The following is a 22,431-nucleotide window of genomic DNA, read 5'->3' as shown; positions in this document are numbered from 1 at the left end:
TTGTGCTATACATATGTGTTTCATTGTCCTCTCCTCCACAGAAGTTCTAAGCTGTTGAAAACTCAATAGAAACTGGTATCAATTTTTAACCAGTAAGACTCATAAATATTCTGTTCGTGTTTCAGTCCAGTTTAGCTAAGAATGTTGCAGTTACAAGTCAATATTATGCTACGTAGTTTCAGTTCTGAACATCAACCTTTTTTTTGGGTATGTTCTGCTATGGCCCTTCTTTCCTTGATTGACTGTGACAAGTGGAAGGAGGATGCTAATTTAAATCCAGAAGGGTCAAAATCTAGTTTTATGATGAGGCGTAAATGCATAAGAGATAAAGAATATGTCTCCAGAGGGACTGTGTTGAGAATAAAATAGGAAAATCAAGGGTTTTATTCCTGTTCCAGCTGAAAGAATCTTGAATATTTAGAACCACTGAGTTGATAACTTACAAGAAATGGAAATGGTTTCTCCTTGCTTCTTGTGTGATGAGAGTGAATGTAAATAAGTGATGCTTGTTGTCATAAGATTATCGTCAATCTTAGTTGGAGGCATCACGTATTACAAGGAGAGCTAACATGAGCTATCTTCGGAAGCAGCTCTTGTTGGCTGGTACCACACTTCCACAGAGAAAACCAAAGCGTATGTGTGGTCATATCCAGTCTTTGCTGATAACCTGTGAAGGCCTTGGATTGATGATCAGAGTGAGAAACTAATGCTGCACTGTAGTATAACGTTTGGTTGAACTTTTAAACTTTTGATTTCAAGAGGTGGTGTGTTGCATAAAATTCATTTTCTGCTTCTTCCCTATCCATTTATTTAAGCAGTGCAAAATTGCATTGGTTCTTTGAAATTTTACTAGTGCCTCCATCATTGTTATTTACTAGTTAGATTAGCGCTCATGTCTGTACAATATTGAGTGTCTTTAAATTTTCTGCTCTGATAATTACTAACTGTGTTTTAATTCTGTGAAAGTACTATTTAGTACCTTCTATGTAATGGACAGGCATGATCTTTAACTCATTTAATTGCATCTTAATTTACATTGCTAGTGTTTATATTCCTAGTTAGGATTTGATAGTTTTGTTAATGTTGCATAAGAATCGGACACTGAGAGCTTGGTAATATTTAACACAAAAACAGTTTAGTTTGGGACCAGTCTTAAGCTCCAAAACATAGAGAAGCTAAGTCTGTCTCTTTTCTTTTATTGCTGTTTTTCTTTGATTAATGAGTAGGTTTGTTCATACTTTTTCAGAAGCAGTTATTTCTGGCTTTGTAGCAAACCTGTTGCACTAAATTGGTTTGTCATTATAATTGCAACAATATAGTTGTTATCAGTGTTGCTTTTTGCATTTGTTTTCTGTTTTCTAAGTGTAGTACTTTTGTAACTTCTTTTGTACCACGTTTAGAGTTTTTCAAGATGGATGAGAATTTCAGCCTTTTTCTCTGAACAGCTTGTTGCCTTCATAGTGTCATCTGGAGTTTTATTACTGCACCTTCTATGCTAGGTCATTAATGAGATTATTGACTGATATTAGATGTAGGGCAGACCCCATTACCGTGTCTTCCCAGTTTGACAGTGAGCTATTGATAACTGCTCTTGGAATATGGATTTCCAGCCTGGGTCCTCTCACATCATTGTAACCTAATCTCATCTTCATTTCTCTATTTTGCTTATAAGGAAGTCATAGGAGATTGAGGCAGTCTCAGAGGTCTTTCTCAAAAGTGAAGCAACTCGTGTTTATTGAAACAGGCTGCCTAACATATGCATGCCTAAGACACCCTGTAACCCAATAAACTTTTTACATATGCTTCACATTGCTTTATACTTTTCCATCTAATAGATGGGGTTTCAGAAATTACAAGGAGTTAAGTTGCTGCCAAACTGGCAACGTTACTTTTTGTGTAGGATAGATTTCATGTCACATTACTAGCAAGGTAAACGATGTCCAAGAGCAATTACTAGCCAAATTCATAAGTAGGTACCTAGTAATTCAGATTTTTAATGATAAGCTGCTTGCCTAGTATAGCAAAACTTTTAATATTTAGGATGTAGATCCTTGGTTTTCTTGAAAGATTTGCTGTAAAATTGTGCCAAGATGCATAACAGGAAAGTACTTGTCTGACTAAAGAAAAATATCCCCATTCGGTCAAATGTGTATATGTGGTAATCTGCGGATATAGCAGTAGTTAAATAATGCAGACATCTGGGTTTATGGATCAGCAAGTTCCATCAGATACCTGTGGCCTACTTGTTCTATAGCCAACCTTAATTGTAGTGAGAAAACAAATATTTTGAGTATCTACTCTGAACTTTTTCTGGAGCTGTTGAAATAAACTTCAAGTAAGATATGGACAAATCTGCTGAAGTCCAGAGGAAAATGACCAGAGGTCAAGAAAATGACACCAGTGATACAAACATGGAGGTTTTAGGTTGTTTACTTTGGAGAAAAGAAGAACAAGGGGAGAAATGTCAGTGTCAGGTCTGATGCTTTTGCCTAGATTTTGGCTGGCAGGGACAATGCTCTTAATTTCTACTGTATGCTTCTTGTTCCAGTGGGCTGCCCTGCCAGGCCTGATGCAGGTGTGCGGTCAGTGTGGCCTAGTGAGTAAGGGGAAAAATGGTTAGAAGGTGCTGGTGGGAACTGATCTTTCTGTCCGTGATGTTAAAGCTATTCCTACACAATGATATGTGTAAATGGGGGCAGCTGCTGCTTGTTTTCAGTCTGAATAGGAAGGAAGTGGGTTCCAGCTGCAGCATAAGCAGCCCAGATGCTAGGAAGACCTAGAGATAAGGAAGGGTCATTTTGTACAAAAACAGCAGTGAAGTTTTTAAAATAAAAAGGTAGAGAAATATCTTTCAAGAATAATTGATTATAATTGCCTGAGGATACAAAGATGAAGAAGGTAACCGTTCAAGATTTCATCTAGATCCCTTTATGACCTAGTATAGTCCTTTTTTTTTTCTTCTCAATAATTCAAAGAAATTGGATAAAAGGAATGCAATTATGTACACACCCTTTCTTTTTACACTTTCTCTGCTAAATTAACCTGGGTTACAGATTACATATTGTAGTGGTATTTGAATACCAGATTTATACATACTTTTATATATATTCTCAGTTAAAAGTAAAATAATGTTGTTTACATATAATTAATGTATTGACTAACGGGATTTAAAATGTCTTCAGGATGCATTTTTATCAGTAATTAACCAATTGCTAATTGCATTTATTATGCATTTTATTAATATACTAAATTAAAAATATATATGTTTTGCTAAATTGTTAGTTACTGAAGATTTTAACCATTTTCCTGTGCTTGGAAATATTTTCAATATTTCTTTAGAAATTTAACAGGATTATTAGACATTGAGAAAATGAATTTTTTCACTAATTCAATTTGGGAATTTAATGGTAACTTGCTGAAGTATTGTTTTAAAAGTTGGGAGGATTTCAGGCAATGACTTAAGGCAGTTTCTTAGTTCTGAATGAAATCACATACAGAGAATGGAGGGAAGCTTAAAGGTACATAGAAACTTTACTTTCCTGTAGTTATAACAGTGATTATATGAATGTGTTACAACAACAAAAAAAGAAATTCTGAGTTAATTTAATATGTCAATATGTATTTTCAAATGCCATTTAAATACCCTGACAAATGAAATAGTGTGTGGCAATATGAAGAAGAACTTAAAATTCTAGTATGCATTTTTATTTTTCTGTTTGACAGGTTATATATAGGCTTAATATTGCCTAATGTGATTGTCAATAATTTAGTGTAAAAATCTGATCTCTTATAAATGTTTTAATACGGTTGTGTAATCTCTCACTGATTCTTGACATCTTAGTAGATCATAGAACTTAGCCTCTAAGCACTTCAGTCTACAACTTTCTAAACAAAAAATAAAATAAAATATTACATTTAAGAGACAAATTATCTTGTTCAGATTTCTTATGCTTGGTGGCAAACATGAAAACAAATAACAAACATTCAACTGACATTCTGTTGATAAACTTTGTAAAAAAGATCTTATTAGTGAAGTTTTCTTAGGTATTATGGCTTCCATCTGGTAAAAAATATATTTTAGTTATATGCAGAATTTTATAATTTAGTTAAAAATCTGATATTTTATCCTTAATGGTTAAAAAAAAGCAAAAAACACACAAAACCAAACAACTATAAATGCTTTGTAATAAACTCATGTTGATGTTCCCTATGAGCTCCTTCATGAGTTTGAAAGAGATCAAGTCATGGCAGAAGTATTGCTTATCATAAGGATGTCTGTTTTTACCCCAGAGAACTGCTAAATTCCAACAGAGAAATTCTGAAACTAATTTTCAGCATGATTCTGCAAAAGCAATAGCTTTAACAAATCATACAGATGTTTTCATTTTTCCATGACATCATATAAACAAAAAAATGTGGAATAGTTCTGCAGTTTCTATGCATGTACTGAGTACATAAAATGTCAGGAGAGATATAGAATAAGTAGAAGAAATAGGGAGGCAACCAAAACGGTTGGGCAGAAGGGAGGAGTTCTAGAAATAACAAATGTAAAATGATTAGAATCCTTTATCTTGCAAAAAGAGACCACCGAGGAAGAATGTGACATGGATCCTTAAAGACTTTCAGAAGAGTGAATAAGAAATTAATTTATACTGTTTTTTTGTTGGTTTTTTTTTTTGGTTTGTTTTTTTGTTTCTTGTTTTTCTCTCAAAATGAATAGTAGAATCATCCATTGGAAATGTTAGGAAGCAGTTTTAAAATAGCCAAGTGAAATTGTGGATGTAAGTGCAGTGTGGAAACCATACTGGTTTTGAAAATCAGCAGTATGTATTAGTTCAAAACCAGTTAAACTGTAAGAATATTTTGAACGATTGTATTACAATTGTCTGTGTTACAAGTGACTATACCGTCCTCATCGGTCCTTCCCTCTGGCCTCTAATGGTTGATCTTGTATTTTCATGTGGTATTTGTGTGAAACCACAAGTAAATCCTTCCTTCTCCAGCCTTAAAGCAAGCAAAAAGTACATTATTTTTTTTTAAATTTCCTCAGAGATATTCAGAAAGTTCAGTTACTAATGGAGTTACACAAGTGAGTCAGCAATTGCTGTCAGTGTCAATCTCTGTATGTGATGTGATGTTTTAAGATAGTTTTATCAATCCTTGCAGTTACAAGTTTGAGGTTTTAATTTATTTAAAATAAGGAAATAAAGAAGACACCACAAATATAGTCTGTTAGAGACTATGACTAGCAAATACATGAAGAATAATTGTGAACTGGATAAGACTGTTAATATTATTAAATTTATCAACAGGCTTTAGGAAAATTGTTAGCCTTTAGCTAATGTAGTCCTTTTCATCTATGTAAAGACATTGAAAGTTGGCATTAAGCGCTTCTCAGACTGGCATAGTACATCTATTTCAGCTGCTTTTTCCACGTATAAATGCTACCTTATGGTCAACATAACGAAATCAGATAATAGAGGAACTTCTTTTGAAAAAATACATTGTTACAGAAAGCAAGTAATGAAATAATGCTTTACGGAAAATTTTGATAGTCAAACTAACAGAAGTTACAGATGTTTTTTAAGTTTCCAGGCTGCATATTGTTTTTGTGCAATCTAATGAAAACTGTGTGTGTTCTAGAATGCTAAACGGTTTCTGATCTTGAAAGAAACAAGGGAATACCTGTGCATATATATATATAATTAAATATATTTAAAACATCATTAACATATGTAACGAGCTTATGTATTAAGTATTCCACCATCATGGTATATTTTGTATCATTTCGTATTTGTGATGCAAGTTGCTACTAAATTAACAGTCTGCACTTGTTATTTTTCTTTGGTAGTTCAAATGCAATGATAAAATCTGCAGAAACTTCTACAATAGTGATCTTTCTTTCTTGCAAACTTTTATCTGTGGCACATTTTTGCTCTTTCACTTCTTCAGTTAATAGTTTCAAATCTCTTTTTATCAAGTACTTGTCAAGCATTTGGTACAAAAGCACATTTTATCCTGCCTAGTTAATTCAGGTGACTGTAAACAAAAAGATGTACAATTAAAAGCCAAACAGTATTTCACACAAGGATAGAGGTGATAATAGCTTAATTCCTGCTTGATCTTTCCTGTTCTTGCTCTGGCTACTTGGATTGACCTTGTCCACAATCTGATGACCTCCCTATTGCACTCAGTCTTTTGGAAAGCTGCTCATGCCATAGCTAGTCCTTGGGGGCTATCTGGGAGACCGCTGATCCATTGACCCGTGTCAGGACTGGGTTTCTCATCTACTGAGCTTCTGATGGAGCTATGTACTACACCCACTGTAGAAAGGGCCAGTGGAACAGTCTGATTTTTTTTTCTACTTCTTAAACAGCATGCAGTTTGCAGTTGCTATACGAAAGACCAATTTTACACTAGTTGTTTTCTATGAAATAGACTTCCTGAAGCAATTACATATATTGATTCTTTCCTCACAGTGGAAGTAAATTTTCTAATTTGATTTTTCAAAATCTATCAAATTGCCAACTTTATTGGTACATTAAAGTCTGAATATCAAGTTCCCATGCAAAATTGCTTTTAAATACAGTAATGGTAGAAATATACATAATATATGTAATAGACTTTTTCTGTTAAATTTTACATCAGGATTTTGCAGGCATTTCTAAAAGTCGATAAATAAAGTTCTAAAGCCATTGATTTAGGTATTTTTCTATATATGCTTGTACATGTTTTACAAAAGAAACAACAGCCTATAAAGTTGCATATCTGAGTGCAAAACAGAAATATTCCACTTGTTCAAAAGAAAATCTGTTTTGTTTTGAGCTTAATTTTGCTTCCTGGCATGTTGCAGTCAATTCTGCACTAGAACACTGTTTTCTATTTCAAAAGCTCTTTGTGTAGCCATTAGTATGACTTAGTGCTTTTCTTGTTAGACTTGGAAATTATAATTCCTTTTCTATATGTGCTTGCATTTTTTTTCTTCAGCCCATTTGAGTGTTGCATGCAGTGCCTCCCTGCAGTAGCGCCAGGGCAGCCCAGCCACAGATGGTTTTGATGCCACATTGTAGTCTCATTCACCATGGGACAGCACAGTTGTTTAAAGCAATGATAATCCTGTCAAGGGATTCGGCAAACAGAGCCCTTACAACCATGTGAAATTCCTGCTTTTGTTTTTGTTTTTTAATTTTTTTCTGTGTGTATGAAATGATGTGTATTTTTTTCTTCTAATAATAAACTAGACACATGATTGCGATAACCATCTGTTAATGGAAGAAAAGTTTTGTCTTGATTCAGCTTCAACTTTTTTTTTCCTGAACATATAACATAACTCCAGATATTTCAAATTGGACAGAAAATTTACTTCTAGGCATTGAACTCACTCAGATAATATTTACTTTCACTCAAATTTTATGGTAGTCTGTGCTTCAAATTTTGTACTGTACTAAAATGTATGTGCTTTCCCAAATTCTTAACATCGTCAGTGTGTCTGTTACTTTCCACTGAAGATTGTTTGTGTCATGTGATATTCATTTATTTAGTTTTATAAGTTTCTCTGAGGATAATATGCTACCAAAAGCAATATTCTTTCTCTGTTTTATAGCATGTTGCGTTGTATTTCTTTGTCATGTTACAGGCATAAAAAGGAGATATGATATCTGAAGGATTAAATCTTAGAAAGTATGAAATAAGAGATTTCCCTTTTTTTTGTGTGTCTGTGGGTGGACTTCTTGTATTCTGCCTCTGCCTAATGCCATTTTAATAATTATTTTTTAATGTGACAAAGTATGTTTGGCAGAATTTATAGCATGGCATTGTTTTTCATTTATATACAGGAATTGATTCCTGAATTCTATTACCTCCCAGAGATATTTGTCAACAGCAACAATTACAATCTAGGAGTGATGGATGATGGAACAGTTGTGTCTGACGTTGAACTTCCACCATGGGCCAAAACCCCAGAAGAATTTGTTCGCATAAACAGACTGGTAAGATGACTCTCTATTTTCTGTCAAGTAGCATTTGTCGTGCAAGCTTTTTGAACTAATTTGGATCTTTGTAATACACAACTATTTGCAATTTACATATAAGATTATGAGTGAAGTAATTTGAAGGACTGGTGGAGTTAAAAGTTTTAAGAAGAGAAAAGGCATGTAGTATTTCTTGTTCTTCAGAACTGACCAAAAAAGTTTTGTGTGGTCTAAATAAGCAGATCTTGTTATTTTTTATGTCAGCTCTCGTAGTTCTAAAGAGGTAATAAAATAATCGCTTTACAGAAATCTTGAAAAAACTTTTTAATCATGAACAGTTTTCACTCCAGTTATTTAAATGTAATTTTAGGTATTTTGATTTAGTATCCATTTAATTCTGAAGACCGGTGAATGCTGTAGGAGAGAAGGCTGCATATTAGATCTGTTGACAGCTCTTCTGTTTCTTCCATAAAAAATTATATTTTTCAGAGCTGTTTTTACAAGGAAATAAAACTGAATTTTCCTTCACTCACTTCATTCCCCAAAGTTGTTTTACTGTGTTCTCCTGTGTTCCGGAAAATCCTTGTGTTAGCATTTCCTTTCTTCACTGTGCTCTGAGTGGGATAATGACTTACAGAATATATATTGCAATAGCATTGTTGGCATCTCAGCACATTCTCAGAGCTATTACATTAAGCTCTTTTCCAAAATGGAAGGATTCTGCATCAGTGGCACTCTAAAAATAAGGTTTTTTTTTAAATGAATATTGACAAATAAGGCTGGAGTTCTCATGTAGTAGTCAGCTACTGGGAAAGAGTGAATTAAGGCTTGAAGACTCTCAGAAACTTTTCACAGAAAGCAAACCTTGACTTGATAATGCCCTGACATTCTCAAGCTAGAAAATGAGCATTGAAAAATGAGTGCTGAAAACATTGGAACTGCTATTCATAAAAATGCAGAGTAGTCAGACCTGAACAAACCTGTGATTTATAAGTTACCAGAATGTTTTAAACTGCACTTCTACCCGTGACATGATACCATGGTCTTCAGAGATGTTGTTTGGTCTATATTTTTGCAGACTATCGAGCTTGATGACCTTTACGTTTGTGGCAGTTGTAGGGTACACCATAATAATCACAAATTGCATTAGATGAATCTAGTGTTTGGCTTTGTGTAGAAGTATAATGCAAGTTATATTTAAGTGAGGGATAAAATATACTAACATTGAGCAGGACTACTTGGCAAACTGTGTTCAAGCACAACTTTTCATCTTACTGTTGTGCTGATAGGTAATTGGTTAGGGAGGTAGCCTCACACCCTTTTGAGTTTGGCATGTGTTGGTGATTCAGAATATTCTGAGAAATGAAAAGTTATGTACTCAGGCAGACTTGTCAAAGGCAGCCTTTGGCCTTGATCTCTCACCACTCTGGTGTTTCAGCTTTTGTATAAAATATATTTCTCATTCAGTTAATTACAGATCTGGCTTTCAACACAATGAATGCAAGTTATTCTCTAACTCCTGCTTTCTTCTCTTCGAAGATTTTAGCTCTTAATTTTCTTTCCTTAATTTTTAGCCACGGTGCCAGGTTTTTCTCATTTACAGAGAGTACCTCTCTGTACTTTCTGACCTGCCTTTCCCTCAGTCCTCTGTGATTTTCCAAAACATTGGCTATTAGTGTCTGCCTTTCTTGTACCTCTCTGGTATCTCTCACTTGTGCTATATTGGTAGGATGAAGAGCTTCATCGCTGGAGCCAGCTATGTTTGATTGTTACTGTTAAACTCCTGGGCACAAAATGTAAAATCCCTTTAAAGTCTTCTCTTAGAAAGTAATAAACTCAACCCATATTCCAAATGTAATTTTTTTCTTTTTATGCAAAGTCTACAATAAGCAAGTCTCTATTTTGTTAAATCCTGAAAGAAGCAGTACAGAAAACATTATAAGGGAAGTGCTTGTTATGTATCCACTCTTTCATTTAAAGAGAAAGTAATCTGGGTCTGAAAACAGCAGTATGTTAAACCATTGTACATTTGAACGATGAAGATTACAACTACTTCAAATTACTATTTGCGGATTTTACTCAGCATTACTTACAAAATTGGAAGATGCTGTTTGTTATCTAAATATAATTAATGTTTCCTTCTCATTCAGATTTTTTTTTCAAGTAGTTATAAATTAATGAATGTGACTTTTGAAAGTATTTTAATCAAAAAGACTTTGTTAGTAATCTGCTTAATGTCATGACTTCTGCTATGAAAAAGGTACCACTTGTCAAATGGTGTATTCAGAGAACATATAACAGTAGCTATAAATCAAAGTTTTCAGAATCAGCTTCTTTTCAGGGAAATGTCATTTTTAAGCATTGCATAATTGGGCAAAACAGAACTTTTTTTAAAAAAAGTTAATTTTGAAAGTGTGAAATAATTTACCAAGTGACAGTATAGTAATGTGTATCAAACAACAACCCTTTTGGTGACACAGTATATCCCTGATACTGTTACTATAATTCACATATCAAGTTTTGGTCTGTCCGGTAGTGTTAAATGTAAGCCCCAGTGCCAGCGTTAACTGCTTTTATGTGACAAACTCACCCTTATTTTGGTGGTGGCAGCCCTCTCAGTGCTGTTACGGGCAATGCCCTCTACAATCTGCTGTTTTGGCAGTGGAGTAAAACTGAGAAAATCACATAGAAATATTAAATTGCTTTTTTTCTTTTTAATATTTAATGGAATGATACTGTCAACATCAAATTTTGCTTTTAAGTAGAGTGGGAATGTTTATGAGAAGTGCTTGAAGTTCACTTTCTCTCAAATACAATCTAGAACGTTTGCTACACTGCAGCTTTGGCTGATTCATTCAGTTAATATTTCCTTACTGCTTCCTGATTCAGACAAAAATAGTGATTATTGTATTTTAAGCGCTCATTTTGTAAGCTATCACACACAGATATTTTTTTCCCTTTGCATTTCAGTTTACCTTTTTAAGTCCACAGATCTTATGAAATGATTGGAGCTCATGAAATGCATACTACTTTGATCTGTGACCTTTTTGTGGTGCTAATCGGGTTCCTGATATCATTATACCTTGCTCATTAATCATATTTCCTGCAGCCCGTCAGACAGCCAGACAGCCCCAGCCCTGTTTGCAGCCTTGTGTTGGCAGGTTTCTGCTTTTCCAGATTATTACAGTGTGATACTTTGGCTTCTCATAACCAGACCCACATCAAGCTGTGTGCTACAATTAAAGTCAGATGGTCCTCAGGTTGAACAGGGATATACTGTTGCAGCTGTCTGTCTTTCTGGAACAGACCAGCACCAGGAACAGATGATATGTAGGACGGTGCATAATAACAGCTTGTACGGTACTGGGTCAGTAGCAGGGGTCTGGAACATTAATTGACAGGCTGATAGCTGATGTAAAACTGATTCTTAATCTAATACTAATTCTGTAGTGCATATTTTGGTTGAAAAATGTTGTTGCGTATCTTCTGTGTTTGCTTTGGGAGAAAAAGCAGAATGGTGTATAATTAAAAATGGTGTTTGATTGATGGAATGTCACGATGAGTTAAATGATAGCATCAGGATGCCATTCGTAGCAATACAAAGAAATGTAAAATGCATATATTGCCTGTACGTATATTTGGTATTTTATATTAGTTTATGATAGCACGGTATTTTACAGTGCTGCTAATCAGTTGGGGTGAGAAGAATACTTTTCTGAGAGAAACTGTGGTCTGATAAAAAAGTAACTTTGTTTAACCAGTCTGAAAGCTTAATATACTTATTTCTAATTCTCTGGAGTATATTTAATGTCACAGAACAACCACTAAGATGACTGAAATTATTTTTCAATTTTCACAGATATGATTTACAATAATTTTATTCATCTTTAATTGCATTATTATGTATATATTTGTAATCAGGCTTACAGTATTAGCTTAATAAAAGTTTTTAAATCAGATTAAATTATAATCCTCCTCCATCTCCCCCAAAAAACAGAAGGATCCCGAATTATCTACTGTTGCATCTTTACTTTTTTGTTTCAAAGTGAATTATGATGTCCATTTGACGTCAGTATGAGCAAAGGGGAGAATGCTAGCTTGGTGTGATGTCTTAAAAAAATAATAATGCAATACTTCTGAGAAACATATAGGAAAGAGAAATGTAAACTGAGCAGGAAGGGTATAAAGAGGTAGCTGTTTGGGTGTTGTCTGGGTATAGAAATATTTGATAAGAATTATAGCAGTAGTTGATGCATTGATTTTCAGGCACAAGCATAAACACATTCATCCAATCTTCCAAATTTTCTGAAGTCTTTTGTTAGCTTCAAAGTCTTAGAAACTCCTTTTCGGAATATTTTTCTGATTTAGGATTTCAATTCACCTGTTGCAGTTAGTGATTTCCCCATTAAGCCTTGATGGTAGAAATTTATCATGAATGACAGTGTGGGAATTCACAAAAACCAGGTACAACCCAGGGAAAAGTCATATACTTCCACAGAGAGTTAGGGATTGATAAAATTCCAAATAAGGCAGTTACATTTGTTCTAAATAGAGAAGTGGTCTATTCTGTTCTGTGTTTGAAGGGTGGATGCTTGAATATATAAGAATTAATTTCAAATTATTAATCTGTTGATAATAACTAAATTTTGCACAACTTTAATGAGCCTCAAATTTTTGAGAATTAGATTGTTTCAATGATGATAGTGTTGTTGAAGTCTGTCAAGACAGCTTTCCACAATATATCTCAATTTAAATATTTTTAGTGCTTTATTGCAGAGTTAGTCCTTCCATGATTAGTGATTTATCCATTTTTCTCAATTCTGGAGAAAATGCAAGACAAATAAGAAATGTGATGAGATTACTATGTCACTTTGAAAGTTTTGAAATCCAATTGTTATATAATTGAAAATGTAGTGATTGGAAGCTAGGATGCTTTCTGAAACAAATGAAATACTTAAATACGTAAAGGTACTATAAAAAAAAAATGTCTTGGTGCAATAAGCAAAATGGAGAGGAGGCATAGGCCAGCTGCTCACTCAAACTCAAATCTTAGCGAAGCAAAATGAATCACTATTAAGAATCAGTAGTTGGTAAGAAAGATCTACAGTCAGAGTTAGAGGGTCATCACTGATCAATATGGCTCATTATTTCTATAGAACAGACTATTCTGCCTTATACAGTGAAAACAGTGAAAAAGAAACATCCCTGCCAGCAGTATACAAAACTACAGTTTTTGTGTTCTCACTCTCTCCTATCCATGGAAAGTGAACTGATGAAAAAACAAAGTTGATTTCAAAAATGTTTTGCTACTTGCAGTCTGTTAAATATAGCACTGCTAGTCAGATAAATATACGGAACCAGAAGCTGAGACAGTGCCTGCAACTTGGAATGTGCTGGACTTCAGTGATCCCTTGGAAAACACTTTGTGATATTTTTGAGTTCTACAGGTTGTGTTTTTACACATACATGAAATGTAAGTTCTGTAGCAAGTGCTGTAGAAAATTATGTGGATATAAATTGCGTGAAGGCACATGAATGTGGATTGCTAGATTGCTAGTAGCATATTGCTAGTAGTAGGTTACTAGTTACATATGTTAGAGAGAAAAGGAAAAAGGCTAAAGTGAAAACTAGATTAACTAGTGGCATTAGAGCTACTATCTGTGCAATGCAAATTTTGAAATTCTTGTTTAAGCAGGGTTGGATATAATCATTCAAAGGTAGAATACAGATTAGTCTGTCTATGCTGGGCAGTGAGGATGCTTCTGGCAATATGAGTGTGAACTGATCTGAAATGTTTACAGAATTTGAGTGTACAAGAAAAGAGTAGGAAAAGAATAGCATTGTGAACTAATCACTCAGGCTCTTCTAGATGGTTCTGTTGGCACTTAAGGTATCTATTTGCCTAGAACAGCGGTGATGGATCATGGTGAAGAAGAGTTTTAATACTATTTTTTTTGAAACTCTTTGTATGCATATGCAATTGAAGTGTTGCATCCATTTTTGTTACTGATGTCTGGTGATTTCATCTAGCTTTGCTTTGAAAGTTATTATCTGTAGGCAATTTAGAATTTATGCAATACAGTATCCCCTGAAAGGAGGCTATTTATGAACTTTACATGCATTTTAATTTGTTTAAATCATTTTCATAGATACATAATAGAAAAAGTAGATTGCAAAGTCATCTATAACTTTAATCTTCCGGGCAAATATTTGTATTTTTGTGTCACATACAGACACTTTGTGTGCATGTGCATAATACATTTAAATTAAATATATCTTTAACTACAGCTGTTGACAGTGCATCTTAAAACACTGTGCCGCATTTACTTCATTTTGCATCCAGGCTGTCTCTGTGGGAAAAGTTGTTTTGCAAGACCTTGTAGCAGGCAAAATAATGATATACATTCACAGGAGTCTCAGAAACTTTGTTTTGTAATTCAGAAAGTTCTCAGAGCTACTGTTCTTCCTTGAAGTTGGGGTGTGAGATGTCTGGACTGCTGGCATATAGGAATCAGTGTATTTACAAATTTGATGTTATTTGACGCAGCTTTTCTTCTCATCTTTGAAAAGAAGACAGTCCTGTAGTCCTGGAAACTACAAGGGCTGTACCATAAATATACTTAATGGGCAGAAGGTATCTTAAACACTTAAAGAAACAAATGGAGTGTAAATTTAAGCATCATTCTTTCTTCAAGCAATGCTTCTACAAATGGAGAGTGCAGTTCTACTCTATGACCAGTGTTCCCTTTAAGTTAGCCCACACCAACACTGACCTACTCCTGTTTGTTTTGTACCTGCTCTCAGTATTGTATTTGCTTAATTACAGTAGTGTAGCACTTGCACTCATTTATTACCAACCCAGCTATTCAGTTATGTATAAAAAACGATCATATGCATTTGTCATTAAAATATGTTTTGCACTGTTAGAAATACTTCCTAAAATTACCTTTGTTCCCCTTTCATGCAGAAGTAGTTGGTTGCAGGCCAGAATCAAGAAATACTGGATAATTGTAAGCAGTTTTGATTTAATTATATCATTTACAGATCTGATTACTATCATAGATAGGAAGGGGAAGTAGATCCTGACTACATATTTTCAAATACCTTGTTCAGATCACATCTAAGTCTTGAGTAACATTAATAATGCCAGTGGAACTGCAGATATGTGAAATCGGTGCAAGTGAAAAACTAATCTGCAGAGCATTCTAAATGGAGAATAGAAGAATCATTCAATATAAGGTCATTTTGAAAAGTAGGGAAGAAATATTTCTAAAAAAAAATATGATATATAACCTATTAGAAAATATTCTGAAAATCTGGGAATGATCGAAGTATACTAATTTTCTCTTTGTACAATGATTATATTGACTTTTTGTGTAAAAGAATTAGCTTTTTAGGACATACGGTCAAAGAAATATGGCCCGAAGTTCATGTTTATGTAAACCCAATTCTCTTGGAGTATCGTTTCTACTAATTTTCATATAAGATTTTTTATTGATTCTATTAGTAAAGGAAACTACTATTCAAAGGAAGTAAAATGTATTCTTCTAGGAAATATGGGATGCAATGAAAAGGGAACTCGAGCTGTGCTTTTGAACAGAACTTTTTTAAAGAATACTGAAAGAAGTTAGTTTTAATTTCATAACACATCAAAATATGCTAATATTAGAAGGTGAGATTTGGAAATTATTTATGAAGTAAAAGCATTGAAGAGGTGTCTTTTCAGTGAAAACGGTAACATAGATACGGTGTCATAATTTGTTAGCAAAAAGTATTTATCTTTCTTGTAGCCAGTCCAGATCTGCAAATAAGAGGGAAAACAGTTTGTAAAATGTTTTCTTTCATAATAATTTCTTCATTACATCTTGTTTGCTATTCTTACTATCTCTTTACGCTCTGCATGCAAGTTACTATATTGAAATTATAACTACGCTCTAGACTTCAGTTTTTCAGCAGAATAAAATTAATCTGCACACGCTTAGAGTTAAATCATTCTTGAAAATGTAATAGATGCCCCTCGTTCTGAAAAGAGAAGTCTTAATGGAATCTTGGACTGTGATTTTTCCTCTGCAGTCTGTCTGTCTTCCGTAGTATAGAGGGAAAAAAGTAAGTCAGTACCTTCATCCAGTCTTCATCATTCAATGTATTAAGTAATTTTAGTATAATACTCTTATGTTGAAATATGAAACAAAACAAAAAAATTGCTTTAAAAGTCCTTTAAATTCCTTGCTAATCATTGTGACACTATATAATGATCTGTAAGAGATCATTATCATATTATATGTGGGAGAATTCTGAGACTTAAAAAAAAGAAAAACAAGTAGAATATGAAATATTTTAAATGAGGGGATGGTAGTAAGAAGAGCTAGGAAGCAGATAGAGTCAAAATTTAAAAAAAAAACAAACAAAACAAACCATGAAGTAAAACTGTGAACATTTGAGATAATGATGAGATGAATATTCTTTAATAGAGTAAGAGATTTTATTATAGTATTAAAACATGGAGGAGAATGATATGTCATTGTGGAAGACTACAAAAGCCAAAGGAGAATAATTTGAGCATATGCAGTTTTTAAAAATACGAAAGAAAACTCAAGTGAGTAAATTCACTTCTATGCAAAAAAAAAAAAAAAAGTTGATTGGAAGCAGAATAGACAATTATATTTGCTTTCAGCTTTCTGTTGTTTGATGTTGTAGAACTGGCATTTAAAAGTGAGTCCATGGAGGACATTAAAGTTATTACTGTGTGAAATGAAGTGGGAAACAATTGTGTTGGTGCCATTGCCCCATTTAACAGGTGTTCACTAAATCTGTCTGTCTTCTGTTTGTCTGCTTTCCTAATGCTGTGGCTGGGCACTTCCTGTTAATGGTGCTGTGAAGCTTTCTGTTGAAAACATGTTAGAAATTTTGGTGAACGTGGGCAATTTGCATCATAAGCAAAATCTCTATGGGGAAGAGAGGAAAGAAGTTTGAAAGTGAGGGAAGTTCCTTCCTTGGTTTACTAAGAGTTACGGGTAGTGATTGGAAGTTGCTATCCAAAGAAATACTGAAACTAGTTCCTCCTGCAAGGTGAAATAATAGCAGTCAGGATTTCCACACAGCAGAATGTACTGGTGAGAGACTTTGTAGAATATGTTGTTGCATTTTTTTCAATGTTATCTGAAGTTTATTTGTAGATTGTATGTGAAAATGTGCTGGTAAATTTAAATTAGATGGATGGTTTGTTCTAAATGAAGTATTTGTATTAAGTCAGAACGTGGAGAAATTTCAATTCTAGGTACTGGAAAAGAAAGGGGGATTCTGTTAATCTTTACATCTGTGATGCTGTGGTGAAATAAGCAGAATTTGTGGCCTTCAGCTGAAGTGGGGAGGAGTCAAGAAAACATGGCCATCTGTGCCCTATATGGAAGGATACAGAAAAAAAGGCATCTGAGGCTTTGCGTTTAGTGCTTTTGTCTGGCATGACTGCACTCTTTGCAAGCCTGCAATGAGGAACAGTAATGTTGCTAAAACCACCTGGAGAAAGCTTCTGACAATGATATGAAGGCAGGAATAATTTGTATGGAGAGTTTATTCTTCCCAAAATAGAGGAAAATAAGAAAGGCTATAATGAAAGCATACAGAATAATAATACTGAGGAGAGGCATGAGGAAATATTGTATGAATAAGTGTGTAAAGATTTTTCATAAAATGAAAAATTAAAATTTGCTACAGCAGAACATTTTTCAAAGAGTGTGCAATTACAATCAGGAGCAGTAAGAATAGCAACAGAAACCAGAAAGAGACTATGGACATTGACATAAATGAAAAGACTATCTAGTTTTTTAGGCTTTACAAAGCATGTAAGATGAGATACCGTATCTTATGCTCAGTGGCTAAGACAGTCTTTACAGGAATATATGAGATTTTCATGAGAGAAACAGTACTTATCTCTTCTTGCTCCCACGAATAGAAATACTTTTTTCTTAAATGTGTCAACTTAAAGTGCTAAAGTTCTGTATAACAGATCTGCCTCTGCAAAAAGGCATAGTTCCCAAACTGACTGGGTTTACAGGAAACGTGGCTAAGTGAAGTCCCCTTTGCCTTTTTTCTGTACCTCGGCATGTTTCCCCACCTGTGCCTTCATTCAGGAAGAAATGTTTGTGAGAACTACTTTACACTGAAATGAAGTAAAGTTTTTTTTTTTTCCCCCTAACCTTCATTATTTCTTTAGTGATCTGATTTACAGTAGTGCTTTACTGGCAGTTGTGTTAGCAGAAATATAATGGCAAGTCTAGCTGCAGTGTCAAGCAAGTACAAACATTTTGAAATGGAAGAAACTTCTTTAACTATCTTCTCTGCAAAGGTTGATATCTCAAAAAACTGCAGCCAGCAGCATGGGTTTGCAGAGCCAGGCAAGTGCTAGTCAGCCACATTTCTGGTATTTGTTTAACTACAGCAGCACTGTGCTCTGCAGGGGGTATCCTACTGCTGTTTGAGGAAGTGTAGTGTCGGGCTCATGATGATTATGCACTTTTGCAAAAGCAGTGGGTGGAAACTGATGGAAAAGGTTGCTGCACTCCAGCCCATCTGCTCAACATCAGCCTCCTGCTAGATGTTCCTCACATCTGCCAGTTGTTACCCTTTAATTGGAGGTTCAGGTATAGCCTTTTTGGTTTAAGGAGAGGCCAGTCTATAGCCCATCAGTCAAGTTGGAGAATGTGTTCAGCAAAACAAATGCAGGCTTTTGACAAACAAGGTCATGCTCACCTGAGTAATGAATGTACTGGCCAGGCAGTAAGTTCCTTTGGTCAAGTGGTTGCTCCAGCCTTAAGTATGGACTCTAAATGTCTTTTTTCAGTGTTTTTTTTGTTGTTTTAATGTTTTTCTTTTTTTTTCTTAAAGTAATTTAAGACCTAAATCTCTTAGGCTGCGATTTCAACTCTCAGTCCTTATTAGTTAACAGGCTGCATATGCTAGCTGCTATGTACTCTTTTAAGTACTTGCTGATCTGTTCAATTGCATCAGAAAAGTTTGCTAGTTATATCGTAATCTACAGAACCAATTGCAGTAAAAGACCGGTTTTAATTTCCTTATTTCATTATTGCATAGCTACAAACACCATTAGCTCTGCATTTCAAACCAATATAATGTTTCTGCTTTTGAAGCACGGAAGTTCCCTCTGCATTAGAAACACTGTAGTGGAAACACTATTTCAAGTAAAATTACTTATGCCTGTGCTTACCTGATCCTTTCCATGTTACTTGAAGTATTTGGAAAATGTTTTAGCTGTTTAGCGTGGTTCATTTGAACTGAAATGTGTTAGAGAGAGCCCTCACTTGCTAGTGTCTGGAGCAGATCTGAGGAACAGCACCTTCTGGCAGAGGGGTTTTTTAATGAGCAACAGAGGACAGGTATATCTTCCATTAATGCAGCTGCTTTGTAGGAGGATATTGCGCAGTGTCCCTACAGAAGGATAAAGTTGAGGTAACTCTAAGAAGGCTCTAGAACCAAGCTATCCTGGCTTATTTCTTTTAAGAAATATTTTTTTCTCCACCTTAAGTAAGTTTGAAAATGAATCTCCAATATGTTAATAATATGAAATCTATCTTTCCCTCAGGATTTTTTTTCTTTCCACTCTGAAGCTTATTTCCTTTTTGGATTTTATTTAGGTAGAATAGCATTGTTAATAAAGAGCAACAGCTTGTAAAGTGAGATTAAATAAATTTGCAACAGCAGCAATGTAATTGACATTCAAATAAGTGATAAGCAAACAAAATTCTGTGTAGGTGATACACAAAGTGAGATAACACTTGTGAGATTCTTTTTGTTTATTCTTGTCCAAATTAGCAGGATTTGTTCTGTTTCTCTAGTTTGTTGCTTAAGAAGAAATTCTGGGTCTGATCCAAGTTAGTTTCCAGTGAGAGTTGAAATGGGCTTATAAAAACATGATAGGTTCAGTGGCATGCAAGAAGTTTAGAGGAAGTTGACTACAAATATTAGGGAACCCAAATGCTTGAGTTTCTCAGTGTGAACAATGAAAGTAATAGTGGAGGTTTTATTTATAGCATCAATAATTTTAAGTAATTAAAAATACAGCATTCTACATTGCTTAAAAAGAAAACAAACAAGAACAAACCCCAGACCTTGTGCAATGATGCTGGGGATGTTCCAGACAGTATACCTAGAATAACATGGGAAGAAGTGTCCTGTTTTAAAGATCTGTGGAAAAAGTGTACATCAGAAGAGTCCATAAGGGCAGTAAAGCCCCTAATTGCTACTGACATTCTCTCTTGCCATCTGCTTTCCAAGGCAGAAAAAGAACTTTGTAATGAGGATTAGGAATGGAAGACAGTGAAAGCATGCTCCAAGAGTTGCCGGAGTGTTCTCTGCTTTTCATAGTAAATCACAGAACGATTCCTTCATATTTTGATAGGGCTATCTTATTTATAGCCCAGTTATTAAACTGTTCTTAACGACACTACAAGCGCATGAACTATCCATACTGGACTTGGATGTCTTCACTTTCAGTATTTTCCCTTAAGATTGATGCAAGCATATCATGCAGACGCACTCTTGGACTATATCTACGTGGCAATTAAGCTATGACTAAAATCCATTCCAAAGCTGCATACAAGCAAAGCTGACATCCAGAGCCTCTTCTTAGCCTGGTTTTACTGCTAGTATGGACAAATCCAAGCCATTTTCAGGTTTTTAGCAGACTGTGTTCCTCTCAGGCTGTACATATTTATTGAAGTCTATCCCAGTTGCAGTTTGCCCTCTATGCATTATTGGTTTAGAATTATTTTAGAGGACAGCAATTTTCGGATTAATTCCTTTGTCTTTGGGTGCCTCTCTCCCAAATACAGAGAGGTTAGTATTTGTTGTCATAACTACAGATGAACACTTAATGAAAAATTTCACTCTGTGTTGATGTTTTTCCCATGGGACCTGTCATCTAACCTGATTATGACCCATTTTTGGGCCCTCATACTCAAATTGTAATACTTTATTAACTTGTGTTTTTTTTACCTACCATTTTGATATTGTGGTGATGTGGAAGGTAGCTATGAGATGTGCTGTGCACTAGAATGGGTAAATTCCATGTGTTCAGGGTTCAATTTTATTTCTGGAATGTTTTATATTATAAGCTCTGATGACTTTGATTTGATTTGTATACCTCTCTGCTTCAGCATATATACAACATTATCCCTAATTAGGTCAATCTAGGAACATGTAAGCTTGCTAGAAGATCATCGGATAGCAGTGCTGGGCAGGCCAGGTTTTGCCCTGGTATGCCAGATGCCTCCCTCTGTTATATGTCAGTTTTTTCCCTTCCCTTACGAGTCCCAACATTGGAGGAAGTTAACAATTTTTTTTTCTATTAGTATTCCCTCAAGTGAGCCATGGGCTTTCCTGGAGATGGAAACTTGTCCACAATCTTATGTTTTGACTGAAAGATTACTTGTTTTTTTGCTTCTTTTATGTTTACAAAGTTATGAGAAGCGAGAGTGTAAGTGAAGAAAAAATGCAACCAGAATAGTCTCCAGAACTTGTTTTCCACAAGCCAGTTATGGACTGAAACAAAATACTACATAGTTGGAGTTTCAAATTCAAAGATCATTTTCTGCAAGAAGTGTTGAGAAGGTTGTGGCAGATGAACAGTGAGGAAGGAGCTTGATTCCAGAAGGTAGCTGGTGTAAGCAGAGAAGTGGAGAATTCAACAAGAAGCTAATGAAAAACTACTCTGAGAAATCAATACAGTTGCCACATGTAATTCTATTTTTGAAGCTTTTTCTGTTTCTGTACATTAATGCAAAAATGACAGAGATGCACGAGGGGTTGACAAATCAAGGCAGCAGCCTGCAGTCATTACATAAAAGACCCTAATTCAGGAACCTAAAAAGTAATCTTGTTGATATCTTACTGAAATCAAATCATAGGTTCACATATTAGGTATGAAGTTTGTAGTGAAAACTCTTAGCTAGAAGATTCACAGAACTTCTTTAGTCTCCATGAACTCACCCGGAACTTAGCAAAAATGTGCATTTTTTGTGACAAGTATGGGAAGTGCAAATGTTCCTACTAAATTTTAACAAGCAAATTTAGGACATAAAATATGTAATGATAGTGTAAAAGGCTAGGATTTCATTCTGAGTAAAAATCTTTTTGTAATCTTACCACCAGAGTGATTGTGACAGGTTCTTATATGTCTTAAATGTGCTAGAAGTGACAAAAAGTAAAGCATTACAGAACTAAGAATGTCTAACCATCCTGTCAAAATGTAGAACAAAATGTAGAACTTAATTTGTAGATGTCAGGTAGTTTGATCATATAGTTAATACCATGCGAGTGCATTATTACTAAGATGAACGTAGCCTCTTTTTTCATTGTTCTTTAAAATTCTACTTTGGATCTGAAATGTTAGGATTTGTGAAGTTGAAGTGCTTATTTTTAGAACTTAGTTGTTTTTCTGTAACAA

The 22,431-nt window shown here is 34.6% G+C and overlaps 1 protein-coding gene across 7 annotated transcripts in view; it reads left to right on the top strand.

Moving 5' to 3' along the window:
* The window catches only part of LRBA (LPS responsive beige-like anchor protein), a 372,868-nt gene that overhangs the window by 272,497 nt on the left and 77,940 nt on the right, over positions 1-22,431 (top strand). For all 7 annotated transcript variants that reach the window (XM_040699152.2, XM_040699153.2, XM_015276673.4 and 4 more), the window contains one exon: positions 7,836-7,988. In XM_040699152.2, the coding sequence (XP_040555086.1) occupies positions 7,836-7,988 (153 nt within the window). The remainder of the gene's footprint in view (positions 1-7,835; positions 7,989-22,431) is intronic.

The sequence above is a fragment of the Gallus gallus genome, chromosome 4 (genome assembly GCF_016699485.2).
Source record: "Gallus gallus isolate bGalGal1 chromosome 4, bGalGal1.mat.broiler.GRCg7b, whole genome shotgun sequence".
In the NCBI taxonomy this organism is placed as follows: domain Eukaryota; kingdom Metazoa; phylum Chordata; class Aves; order Galliformes; family Phasianidae; genus Gallus; species Gallus gallus.
Note: the sequence above shows the minus strand (reverse complement) of the source record. Positions and strands in the feature narration are given on the sequence as shown.